The sequence below is a fragment of the Crinia signifera genome, chromosome 5 (genome assembly GCF_055691185.1).
Source record: "Crinia signifera chromosome 5, ASM5569118v1, whole genome shotgun sequence".
Lineage (NCBI taxonomy): Eukaryota > Metazoa > Chordata > Amphibia > Anura > Myobatrachidae > Crinia > Crinia signifera.
The window spans coordinates 91,385,282-91,399,195 of record NC_139221.1 but is presented as its reverse complement, the minus strand read 5'-3'; the positions used below and the strand labels follow the sequence as shown (position 1 = coordinate 91,399,195).

The window sequence follows — 13,914 nt, the reverse complement described above, 5'->3', positions numbered from 1 at the left end:
ATACAGAATTGCTTAAATTATCTAACTGTGATGTTAGCAATTCAGCAATCCAAGCTGAATCAGAGACTATATACAGTTGCTCAGGCAAGCAGTTCAAGAATTTTTCCCAGCAAGCGGTGGCACAAGGGGAGGTGTTAAGTACCATTAAGTTCCATTTGTGGTGCTCCAACTTGTGGTATTAAACTTAAATAGAATCTTACAGTCAAAATTCCTAGTAAAAAAGTTTTGAAACATGAATACTCATTAAAAATATCTTCAAGATGCACATAACCTGATAGAAATCATACCATACCATTTTTGTCTTCCACACTGACCTTTTTTTTCTGGGACCTGTTGTAATTTCCTGATGGCTGCTGGGAGCCGTGTTCTTACCCGTTGTCAGGGCCAGATTAACAATGGGCCTGATGGAGCTACAGCTCCAGGCCCACTCCCCAAATAGGCCAATTTTGTATGTGAGGACTGGCGCTTTCCAACGAGCCCAGCCCTGCGTCGCTAGTCCCTCGGGAACCAGAGATACAGCTGGGCAAAGCTGGAACGTAAAAGGTATAAAAGGGGCCAGTCCCTGCATTTTATGGTTTGAAAGGGGTATTATTTCAAATAATCGGGACCTGCAGTGCTCTGAATACAGCCAGGCAGCCCCCCACTCTCTGCCTGGCTTTCAATGGCTGTCACTTCTGCTCAGCGGCGGCTGTCCCCCAGTTACCTCAAGCATGTATTCCCCTTGGCAATGAGCATGTAATCCCACATGGCAACGAGCATGGAATCCCTGCCAATGAGCATGGAACCCCTGGCAATGAGCATGTAGGTAAGCAGCACTTATGTAGCATAATTTTTAATAGGCATTATGGTGTTTGGCATAATACATAATGGAAATTATGGTGTGTGGTTTAACATGTAAAGGGCATTATGGTGTAAATTTTTAATGCGCGCCTTTGGTGCGCAATGTCCCTGTTTCTGAAGCAGATTGTGAATTTTGGCTCAATCCGTTTGGTATAGTTTGTATTTTGGCTCAATCCATGTGGCAAAATGTGAATTTTGCCTTAATCTGTGTGGCATAATGTGAATTTTGACTCAATCTGTGTGCCATAGTGTGAATTTTGGTTCAGTCGGTGTGAATTTTGGTTCATTCCATGTGGCATAATGTGTAAGAGGCAAGTACTGTATAAGGGGGTTACTATTGTGTTACATGATTTGTATATAGGGTATATGGTGTGGTAAACTAAGGTGACCACATAAAAGGTGCTGAAATGTTGTCTACAAGTTTTGGCTTTCAGTATTTTGTTATGACTGGAGTGCCGCCTCACCCCACAAGTATTTTAGGACATCGGTGTCCTGCGGGTGTCGGAATTTGTATATACAGTATGCATTAAACTGCACCAGCACTTTTCTTAATAAATTTGGAGCCTTATTTGTGCCGCCTTTCCTGCAACCATATAGAATGGACTCACCCCTAAGGGGGTAACTCAGATTATATATATATATACATTGCACTCTGGAGGGAGTGTGCATATATATTGCAATGTGGCTGGACTTTGACTGACTGGAAGCCAGCCTTTGGCGGTGAACAATTGCCATTTTTTTGTGGTGTGTCTGAAGAAATGCAGGAGTGCCCAAGCAATTTAAGGGAGGGTCTGTAAAGTCAGCACTGGTCTCAATCAGCCTGTCTCTTTCGCATGATTTGCAGACTCACATTTGCAGACTGCAAAAACCTTTTGTTGGTTAGAGAATTGCTTATGGATTTGCGAGTTGATGCCAGTTAGCGATCCCATACCTCCCAACAGTCCAGATTACCGCGGGAACGTTCCAGTTTTTCGGGGACATCACCACGTCCCTCCCGCGGCTGGCAGTATCCCGCGGCGGGGGCGGGGGTAGGGAGGTGGTTTTGGGAGTCCCCCCTGTCGAATGCGCACAACGTCTATTCCAAGGGGCTGGGGGCATGGCTAGAGACTCAGAGCCCTAAATTTTCGGCAGTGTCCCTCCGTCTCCGTACAAGTTGGAAGGTGTGCGATCCATTTGCAATTCTCTCTGAAACGGGAAACGGGAAACAGAACGGGTTTTCTTTTTGTCTGGGTGGTGGCCAGTGGCGTAGCTACAGGGGTCGCAGCGGTCGCACCTGCGACTGGGCCCCTGAGCCAGGGGGGCCCAACCCCCGCCACTGTCCGGCCGTCCTGGATGAGGGTAGTGAACAGCACCCGTTCCCAGTGGTGCTTTGCGGGCCCGGCCAGCGCTGACGTCACGCGGCTCTGGCACGTACCCTCCCGGGGGGGGGGGGGGCGTAGGACGTTCGGTGGGGCTAAGGACGGCATCTCAGGAGCTGCCTCGGTAAGTTGCGATGTCCGCAGCTTGTCGACACAGTAGTTACTGCTTCCTAACCACATCTTTAAAATTTGATCTTTTCCATAAATTTGAATACTTTTACTTTATGAATGGTGTGTGCCAGAGTAAAGAATGAAAGAAAATCTATCCTGCAGCTTATGAGCATCTTCTGTGTCCATTAAACTTCCTTTTTGCTCCATCCAGAAAACACTTGAGACTATTAAATTCATAAATACTTTTTTCCTGTATTTCTGCTGGGTGTTTAGCTATCTGGGGGAAAAAGGGAAAAATAAATAAAATCAATAGAATTGATTTACAGGTATGAGGAATCAGCCATATTTTGAAGCGAAATACATATGGGAGATTACAAATAGAGTATTAAAATATAAACAGACAGAGATTTTAATTTTGTTGTATGTAGGGGGCCCCAAGCTGACCTTTCGCACCAGGGCCCATGAACCCTTAGCTACGCCCCTGGTGGTGGCTGTACATAGTCAACTGACGGCTGTCCGTCAAGAAATGCCACAGACTGCCCAGAAGTCTTACTTTGTCCCTGAATAGAGCTTCCTTAAACCAGCTTCAATAAAAATCGAAGTCGAGTTCAAACATAAAAAAACACTTTTAGAAATGGGGGCATGCGTTACAGGTGAATTACAATGACACTGCCTAGTACAGCACCGCTAATTTGCTCATAAACTACTGGCCGCAGCGCAGACTCCTATACTCGCACTCGGGCCTCCATATGGGGATACACAACGCAGAAGCCTTGCGAGGGAAGCAGGTTTGGCTGTGCCCACAGTTATGATGGCCGCTCCGTTACCCAGTGAAACAAGATTACAGTTTATCTTCGCCCGAGCTACAGGGGATCTCCAACTGGGAGGAGCAAAAGCATGGAGGAGGGGAGAGCTGTCACAGGCCGCCACTCATTGGGTGACTGGCCTCTGTGCCGGTTGCCAAAGCCTGGCTTGGCGAATGATGCTGGGAAGCGGGCGTGGCGGTAGCCGGAAGGAGGTGTGCGGCAGCAGCAGCAGGGGCCGGTGCCACGGCTGGTGGTGTCGCAAATTTGGGACGTTGCTCGTTTCCTCTTCTCTTCCCGAAAGCCGCGCTGCTTCCCCCCCCCCCGGGCCCGTGCGCTGAGCGATGCGTCCCGCAGGAGCGCTGTGAGAGCGTCACTGGGAGCGGCCGGAGACATGGAGAACGAGTTCAAGAGCATAGACGAGGAGAACCGCTGGAGCCAGCTGTACGGAGTAAGTATGAGCTATATCAGTGCGTGGGCGTGTATACGGGTGTGTGCGCGTTTCTTCAGGTTGTTGTGCGTGTGCATCAGATTGTGTTTTTTTTGTGTTTGTCAGGTTGTCTGTGCGATCAGGTTGGGTGGTTGTGCGTCCAGATTGTGTGCGATCAGGTTGGGTGGTTGTGCGTCCAGATTGTGTGCGATCAGGTTGTCTGTGTGTGTTGTGCTTCCAGGTTGTATAGGTGTGTGCGTGCGTTTGGGCGTTCAGGTTGTTTCTAAGCAACTTTCTTGGTGTGTTTAGAATTGTCTGCTTATGTGTCCTTTGCAGGTGGCCTGTTAGTACAGACGATTGGCTATCTGTCGGTTCTGCGTGGGCAGGCTGGCTGTGTGGCCTGTCTGTGCGGATGCTGTGAAATTGTGTACACAAATAATCAGAGCAGGTTTTCCTTGTAGTGTAATATTTCCATCAAATGTTACCTCACAATGGCCCTGATTCTGGTTAGTACATTTTAACTTGTGTTTGCGTGTCTTTGTTTGGCCAGGAATTGTTCTATGTTTGTGTAGAATGAGTCCTGCATGATCGCTTGCAGTCCCCACTAATGAAGAGTACACACCAGAATGACCACGATCTTACGAAGATTGTGAAACTATTTTCTTGAAATCGTACGATTGTCACACGGTTGGATTGGAGTACAGGGTCTGCACAGTTGGTACCCAATCCAATGTAGATGATAATTCTAAGTGCAGCAGGTAAAGGGCCAGATGCACTAAGCTTCAAAAGTGATACAATGGAGAGTGATAAACAGGCAGCCAATCAGCTCCTACCTGCCATGTCACAGACTGTGTTTGAAAAATGTCAGGGAGGAGCTGATTGGCTGGCTGTTTATCACTCTCCATTTTATCACTTTTGAAGCTTAGAGAATCTGGCCCAAAATCTCCAAAGCAAGCAATCAACTGACCATCAGGGACACGCATTGGATCGGAATCGCATTTGAGAACATGCACAATTGTGCTCTTTTTACATACAATTGGTCGTTAGATGCATCAAAATTGGGGGTATTGAGCCCAAATCGTTCCGGTGTTTACCCAGTATTAGCCACAGCACAGTTGACATGCTGCCTTGTATAGGGGTGGCTGCAGGGGATGTTCGAGAATGCCGAGGCCAGGCTCTGTATTTTTGGATGCATACTTCCGGTGCTTAATCTGTGTGAGCTAAGGGTTTGATGCTGCGTCCTTCTACTTAGCACTGTTATATAGTTGTATGGTATTGCACAGCTGCATCTCGGAATCAGACCCAGGCTGCTGTGTAGCAGTGATTTACCTGACTTAACCTAGGGACAAACTATGCAATATTGTTAGAGAAAGATATTGCCAACAACTTCACTTGTCACAGGCACACTGAATAATGTCTTTTTGTGATGGTCCCCCCCCCCATCCCGCCCGAATAGGCGTTTAATGACTATGTAGTCAGAAATGACTGCATGTTCCTATGACAGCGGAAATGTTAATGACCCGTGGGAGAGCGCATTGTTAACAATATAGGGCCTTATTCTGTTTGGTACGGTGGGACCGTATACGGGTGGATCGGGTTTTTTTTTTATCTGCGCGTGCGTAGCTTTCGCAATGCGCATGTGCGGCGACCTCACGACACTCACGGACGGGTCTCTCCGTGCGAAAAAACCTGTCTGCAAGAGCACGGTCATTGTGGGTGGCATGGGGGCATTTTTATGGGAGCGGCCGGAATAATGAGGAAAACTGGGCATACACGGGGGTGTGTACACAAAATGCACAGTGCCACAACTGCCTAGATCGGCGAACGCACCGTGCATTTTGGACCAAAAACAGGCGGATGCCAAAGATAGCTCCAGACCACCCCTAGAGATACCGTATGAGAGCAGACGCCTGGGTCTGCTAATTAACACTGATTACTACACCTGAATGTAATAAGCAATGCTACAGCCTATTAAGTGAAAACCATTATTTCACTACCTGCAAGCCACACACAGCTCTCAAACACATTGGAACCTTATCTTTCTACACTTCTCAACATGTAAAGATTGGTTTAATTTGAGGTAATATTCATTCTAAGACCTGCTTATATATGTCAAGGTAGTTATTTTATAACCATCTACACCCATTCAGAAAGTGTTTTTGTATACTTTAAAAAGCAGGACACTCAATTCACAGAAGTCGACATGTGTCAACTTTTTCACTGTAACACAAAATAACAGTTTTTTATTATGAAAAAGACACATAAACCACGTCTAAGAGCAACAATGGTGTTTTTGGACTCAATTTCTACTTGCAATGTGGCGTACTCTCAGATACACCGAAGGTGTCGGTGGGAAAACGGACAAGATCCGTCCGTGCACTGTGGCGTCCGCTCAGATGTTCGCCAGGTATCCGTGGCTAAGAGGGAGATCCGTCCATACACAGTGGCGTATGCTCAAGTGTACGCCACTCCCCATTGTCGGTGTCTGTGACCGCCCATGTGCGGCTGTTCTGTGGGCGGACTTTCGCTCACCGCGAGCATACGTAAAACGTACGGGGTGACGGGCCGTACGTACGTTTCACTGACCTAACCAGAATAAGGCCCATAGTGTGTATGCACTAGATCATATAGCATGAATGTTCTCGTGCATATCATTAACTCATTTTTTTGTCTACGCATGTTTAGGCCATTCCATCTGTTGTGGCACATAACTTGATTCTAAACTAGAATCCTGCTTTATGCCTTTTTTAAATTTTATATAGAGTAATGTTTTACTTCCTAGTGTTTTTTTTTTTTTTTTTTTATATATTCTATACTGAAATGTTATGTATAGAAGTTATAGTTTAGTGAGTGTTTTGCTAGTAATCTGTATTGCGGCAAGGGCTATATTTACTAAGCCTTGGATGGAGATAAAGTACCAGTCCATGAGCTCGTAACTGTAATTTTGAAAACACTGCATGTGACCTGTCAGTTAGGAGCTGATTGTTTCTTTATTCAGTTGTTGGGTTGACAGCAGTAAGGTCAAAATGCATTGGGGTGACCACTGAATGCCGACATGAGCCAAGGTTAACCATGGGCTTAGGTTGACAGGTCATTAGGTCGAGTGTCAAAAAGTTGACATGGGTTTTTAACTTTTTGTGCTGACAGGAGGTATTTCATGCCCTGCCATCCAATAGGACATGGTGGGAGAATTGTACCGATACGGTGTCCTGTTGACACCGTCAACATTCGAGTAAAGTGAAAACCCCATGTTGACATTTTGACTGAATCTAATGCTTGTGTCGAACTAATGATCTGTCGACCTTGGCTCATGTTGACCTTCAGTGATGAACCCAATTGCTGTTGACCGTATGACCCATACCCAGTAAAACCATATCCTTTCTGCAAAATGGTCATCAGGTTCTCAGTTGCTGCCTCATAATTTTTGTAGGTTTAGGGTCACTAGTAAATACTTAGGGCTTGATTTCAAGTTGGGAATAAAGTAGGAACGAGCACACTGAGAAACCATATTTTGCTGCACGGAATACAAATACACACTCCCCAAAGTTGCAGCATTTTGTTACCGAGGTGCAGTTACTTGATTGCTCTTATTTTATTCCCAACTCAGAACCAGTCCCTTAATTTATAATTGCTGACCAACTTATGAAACCTCTCCTTTTTTTTTTTTTTTTTTTTTTTTTTTATACATTTATGTACTATTCGGTGTCTTGTACTTTCACAAAAAGTCTGACTTCAATTTGTTCTTTCAGCATATAGTAATTATATTTTGTATTGGGCTGTGTTAATGAGATGTTTCTGTAATGTACTGTACATGATGTTTTCATGTGCTCATTGTTACTTGGGTAAACGTGCATCAGCTAGTTCAGCGGACCGGTTGCATAATATTGCCTTTCTTTGTTCTTATTTCGGTAAATAATCAACACCTATCAAAGTCTTGTTTAAATCCAGTCAAACCATATTATGTTAACTTTTATATAATCTTTTTTTGATAATGCTTATGCCCACACATAACCAAAAATCATCAATCACATATCTGATTTATTATTGAAAGCCACATTTCACAAACCTGTTTTAGGGTACATACTTTGTATGTATATTGTGCATCACTGATGCAACTAAACATCGGTCTGTGCCATAGATGCTGGGCTGCAACTAGAAGCACACGCATACAAAGTTGTGTCACAATGTACAGACGTCGGACATCAAATTGACCAGTGCAGTTTATCGGGGGTGGTACGGGACTCTGACAGTCGGGATTCCGACAGTCATTATCCCGACATCGGGATCTCGCTGCGCTCGCCACGCTGCGGGCATGGTGGCTCGCTACGCTAGCCACCTATTCTATTCTCCCTCTATGGGGGTCGTGGACCCCCACGAGGGAAAATAGCGGGTGGCCGTCGGGCACCCGGCTGTCGCGTTTTGACAGTCGTGATCCCGACGTTGGGTAAATGACTGTCGGGATCCCGTCCGGCACCCCAGTTTAGCGAAGTCCTTTAGTCACTTGATGTCGCGTTTGTGCAAAAAAGATACACATTTTGACTGAAAGACCCTCATGGCTGAGTTTTCTGGGACCTGGTACTCCGAGAGGTGCAGTTTGTTAGGACGCATTTTTATTACCATATATGGTTAATAAATGGAATTTCTTATGCTGCTTTCCCACTGCCAAACCTCCTCTTACCCGTTTTTTTTTTTAAACGTTTCTTTAACCGGGTCTTAGCAAGTTTAACCCAATTCACACTGCATGTTGTAAACGGTATATTACTGGTTAATTACCGTTTTTTACCTTTCACATTGCACCAGTTGGGACAGGTACACGGTAATTAACCAGTAATTTACCATGCAGTAGGCAGCACCTAGTAACACTCCCTCCCTCCCCCAACTACCTGGCAGTGAGTTAGGCAGCGGGTGTGCACGGGTCACTAGGAGGCAGCTGATCCTGCTCATTACATATGCGGATATGAATGATGCGTTCATTACATATGTGCATATGTAATGAGCGGCCCACTAGTTCCCATTTGCAGCAGGGACCCCACCGATGAAATCACACTCTCCTAATGGACCTGCTTCTTCCGCCTGAGCACAGACTGCACTGCCCGGATCCACAGGATTGCTGCCAGGTACCAGGGGAGGGGGCTACCAGCTGCAAGATACCAGGGGAGGGGGGGCAGCACAGGTACCAGGGGAGGGGGGGGGGGGGGATACCGTTTAAGACCCTTTCCCACAGACAAAAAACGGATCTTAAATGGGTAAAACACTGCTTTTTAGCCATGTAACAAATACCCTTTTTGGAGCTTTCCCACTGCAGCTCTAGCCGTTTAAAAAGGCTAAAGAAATCTGCAAATTACCGTTTAAGAGCTGCAGTGGGAAAGGGGTATTAGTCAGCCCATTACAGTATATCTTCCTGAATTTCTCCATTGCCATCTGTCTATATTCATGTAACATTATTTGTATATAATATAATGGGAATACCTTTTGATATGTTAAATCAGAAGGTACAGTTAATAACTATCAGTTCTCTACCTAGCAGTGACCTTTCTACCAAAGCTGAATGACATAAAAAAAAAAAAAGTCTGGTAATGATGTAAGCTAATCACATAGTAAGCAGGCTGAGGTAGAAAACCCCATTCTACATGTATAGATGTCGCAGGCTTCATCTTTGGCCGGTGCCCGCCAGATCGTGTTCACTGTCGAGCACCGGCAATAGGGACTGTGGTGCGCATGCGTTGCACGCGCGTCCCAGTATCACGGCGTCTGGGCAGTGTCTCCCTGCCCATCTCTGCTTCAGGGAGACGCTGTCCAGTTTGGGGGGGGGGGGTGGTGGTTTGGGGCAGCGAGGGGGACCGGCGGCAGACTCCGTTGCCACGGGGCATGCAAGCGTCACTTGCGCTACCTGGTGGTAGCCTGATGCTGAATCTCTAGCCCCTGCAAATATTAGCCTGGCTACATCTGTATTATGTCATTGCTATGGACCAATCCATGTAAGATTTTTAGAAAACCTTTTTAGTTAAAATAAGCATACTTTGAGGCTGTCACCATTGTGGTCTACATATTACATTATTTTCATGTAAAATTTAGCCCCTGCAAATATTAGCCTGGCTACATCTGTATTATGTCATTGCTATGGACCAATCCATGTAAGATTTTTAGAAAACCTTTTTAGTTAAAATAAGCATACTTTGAGGCTGTCACCATTGTGGTCTACATATTACATTATTTTCATGTAAAATTTAGGTTATAAAAAGCATACCTTGCATTGAGATGTCATATGGGCAGTAACAAATCACATGATCTGCATAGTGAGGTGCCCATTGCTATCTATTTAAAATATATTGAGGGCATGATTTAAAATGGAATAAATGGGACTACAGTAGTGCAATCCTGCACATAAAAGTAGGTCCGTTGTTGTGTTTTTTTTTTTTGTTTTTTTTTTATTCGTTACAGTTCCTTTTATATAGCACAGCAGGTTCCATTGCGCTTTAACACAGGTGACAACACTGAAAGAATAAACTGGGTAAAACAGACCTCCATAGAGGTTGGAGGGCCTTCTGCAAGCTTACAATCTATAGGGAAATAGGAGGGAAACCCAAGGATAGGCATCAGTAATAGCATAGCAGGCCCACCAAGTTACAAGTCCGACTTGGCAAAATAACCAGCTGCCATACAGTTGGCTATAAATATTAATAATGATCAAATTAGTGTTAAGCTAGTCTTATGGCCCTTCTGACAGGTGGGCGAAAGTTTATGCTTATGAAATTCTTGTTCAGCCTTCCCTTGCCAACCACAGCAGGGCAGGAGCTGCTGCAGCAGTTACAGAATATCCCTAAACCCATCAATGAATAAGCAAACAATTAAGAGAAAAAAAATAACTGACTGGGGATCTATCTCGCACCGATATCTACAGTGTTCGATTCACAGATGACTCTGCCGAGTCGCTTATTCATTTCAGTTTGTCAAGTGTTTTTGTAAAGTGAAAATGTTTTTAATGTAAGGGTCCACTTAAGGGAGTCGATTGTGTTGAAACCAGAAATAGCATGGACCCTTATGACGGCACCCTAAAGGGCTCGTCCGCTTGAAAACCCATCTTCAAACTACATACGTATAGATTTTCTGTCTGATCTATCTGGCGGGAACCAAAACCTGGAAATGTATGGGAGCATATGATAATCAAATTTCCACCCAAATGCAGGAAAACAGAAAAAATGATATATATGTTTGATAAATTTGTTATATCAGAACGATTAAACAATTTGTCTGACTGATCACTGTCTGTTTTCAAGGGTTTGGGAACAATTTTTTAATTGTCAGTTGCTCCCATACATTTCCAAGTTTTTGTTCCCACCAGATAGATCAGACAGAAAATCTGTACGTGTGTAGGCACCTTTTAGATAGTCCCTTGAGATCAGGTAGTGTGCAAAGTTTAGAAAAAATAGAACACTGGTTCTAAAGCAGTGCTATTAAAATAAATGGTTCAAATTGAAGTAAAAAATAGATTGGATGATCTATTACAATATACGGTATACAATTTATTAATTTAATAGACAATTGATGTTAAAATATAAACACAATTAAAAGTAACATACTAAAAAAGCATGATATTGCACTTTGTATAACACACTCTGCTTGTTGGACAATAGTGGGTAATCCCAAGGTGGAAAATGGGAGATGGATGGACGTTGTATAGTTAGTATTATGGATATATTTACCACTCCAAGGAGACTATATGTGACATGGATGATGATGAAGAAGACGAATTGGGAATGCCCACACATCTAAAAAAGATCTGCAGATAATACCAGATTATTAAAAATGTTTAAAAACCTGATTAAGCAATCGATTGGCGATTGGGATTGCCTAAAGGGGGAGCCCACACATCTAAAATTAATTGTGGCAATCATCTCCATATCTGAAAATTGTCACAATTAATTGCTGATGTATGGGGCCCTTAAGGTTACCGTCCTTGCTGTGTAAAGTAAATATTGATACAATTCTAATAAAATTAATATGTGGAGTTTAGAACAAGGAACCTGGTTTTTCCAGAATTCCTCTAAAGGATGACCTAAAAATATTAAAGTAGAGTCTGATGCTGGGTGCACACTATACTAAATGCAGTTAACCATTTCCCTTGATCTTTTCCTGGACAAACGATCTAGGGTGTTCAGGGTTGATCGCCGTTGTGCGCTTTCTGAATTCTATAGGTTCTTTTGGCTCATGATCCGTATGCAGTCATTGAATAGTGTCAGAAATACCAACAATATCTAATCGCAGTCCCTCGTAATTTGACTGACCCAAAGCTGGTGCTTGTGGGTGGCAAACAGACATTTTCTGGGAGTGTCAGGTAAACAGGCATCTTCAGGGAGTAATAAAATACAAAAAAAAAAAGTGATTATTCGTGGTGCAGTGCAGCCTTTAACCCCTTACCGCCGCAGCCTGTTTTTGCCTTCCTGACAGAGCCCTTTTTTTCAAATCTGACATGTATCACTTAAGTGGGGATAACTTTTTTTTGCTTTTACTTATCCCAGTGATTTTGAGATTGTTTTCTCGTGACACATTGTACTTCAAGTTAGTGGTAAATTTTGGTCGATACAGTCTGTGTTTTTTTGTGAAAAATACCAAAATGTCGTAAAAAAATTGAAAATTTTGCAAAATGTTAAATTTTCTGCTTGTGAGACAAATAATCATACCACTCAAAATAGTTAATAACTAACAAAGACCATATGTCTACTTTATGTTTATGCCTCCTTTTAATTTTTTTGGACACTAGGAGGCTTAAAATATGAATAGCAAATTCTCAAATTTTCAAGAAAATTTCAAACACTGATTTTTTTAGGGACCAGTTCAGTTCTGATGTGACTTTGAGGGACTTGTATGTGAGACACCCCCATAAATGATGCCATTTCAAAAACTGCACCCCTCACAGTATTCAAAACAGCATTTTGGAAGTTTGTTAACCCTTTAGGTGTTTCACAGGAATTAAAACAAAGTGTAGGTGTAATTTTTTTAGCAGATTTTCAATTTTAATACACACAATTCCTGAAGTGGAGTGATCCTTCAAGACCTACAGCTCAAAAAATTGGAATACTTCTAACTTAAAACAGTGTCCTTATTAGTGAAGTGTGGTCTCTCTCAAAGGTGGTTGGTGTCCAGTTGTGTTGAAGGACCTCAGGTGATGTTGGTCCGCTGTGAAAAAAAAATATATAAACAACAATAATTTTTTTTTTTTTGTGATAAAATATACTTTACCAAAAGGGTTGAATATTTCAATGGAGCATACCAAGACAAGCATGTAATTATTTATTTTTTGATGTAACCGCTTATAGCGGTTTCTTTGGTACGATCTTAAAGCACTCCATTCCTAAGGGTCCTTCAACACTATTGGACACCAACCGCCTTTGCGAGAGATCACACTTCACTAATAAGGACACTATTAAGTTAGAAGTTTTCATTGTGCTTTTTTTTTTTTCAGGAAGTGCGTATGACGTCCATGCCAGCCTTGATCAGCCTGTGTAAGGGTCAGACATCATTAGATTGTGAGTGAATTGCAGATGGATTTGAAGATAATAGTGATCCATTTGCCATTTTCTAGCAGATTTGCATAGGGCGGGGTTTCTTCTTGCAGTCATCTAGAAATGTGCAGGTGATTTGTCCGCATGCTAGGGGAGGGGGGTTGCCTACCTGTTCTCTAGGCTGCCTGTGTACGCAGCCTAGCGTACAGGTCTGAATGGCCCTTTGTTAGGTTTTTCAGGTAACAGGATGTGTTTCGCTACACTGTTTATTACTTTCCCTTTTCTGTTGGGTGGTAGGGTGTCAGTATTTTGGTTTTCGAACATTGATTAAAACTATGAATTTCAAAACGGTTTACGCTAGTTCAAACAGATAGTTCTGCAACTTTTTTGTGTTGGTGTTTCATATTTGACTAATGACTTCTTCTTTTTATTTTATTTTTCCCTTTGTTGCATATACAGGCTTCTCAGCCTGTTTTAAATGGCAAATAAGTCCTGCAATTTTTATGTTCTCATTTATAAGTGCTGTGAGTTGTTGTGTCTCAGTATTTTGTTGTTCATTAGTAAACACACATTGTGGGGGAACTGTGTATTTTGGGCTGTTTAATTGTCATTGGGTATGTGTGTAGTGGTTGCTCCTTCTTTCTGCTCGCACCCTCCTAAGGTGGAAATATGTGAAAAATCCAGAATTTGTATGTAGAAATGTCTGCAAAATGTGCATGCTGCATTGTTTACATGGGTTTAGCAGTTTGATGGACCTACACTACCGGCCATTAATAAAAATACACCACCTTATATTTGTGTTAGTCTTTATTTAAAAAATAATAAAAATTAACGTAATTAATGCTTGCCGCACACAAATCTGTCAAACT

At 43.1% G+C, this 13,914-nt stretch overlaps 1 protein-coding gene across 1 annotated transcript in view; it reads left to right on the top strand.

The window, feature by feature from the left end:
• The first annotated feature begins 3,248 nt into the window (after positions 1 to 3,248).
• PTPN2 (protein tyrosine phosphatase non-receptor type 2) overlaps positions 3,249 to 13,914 on the top strand; it is a 60,694-nt gene continuing 50,028 nt past the window's right edge. Inside the window, exon 1 of the mRNA XM_083187686.1 lies at positions 3,249 to 3,563. Coding sequence (XP_083043812.1) covers positions 3,507 to 3,563 — 57 coding nt within the window. The 5' untranslated portion in view covers positions 3,249 to 3,506. The remainder of the gene's footprint in view (positions 3,564 to 13,914) is intronic.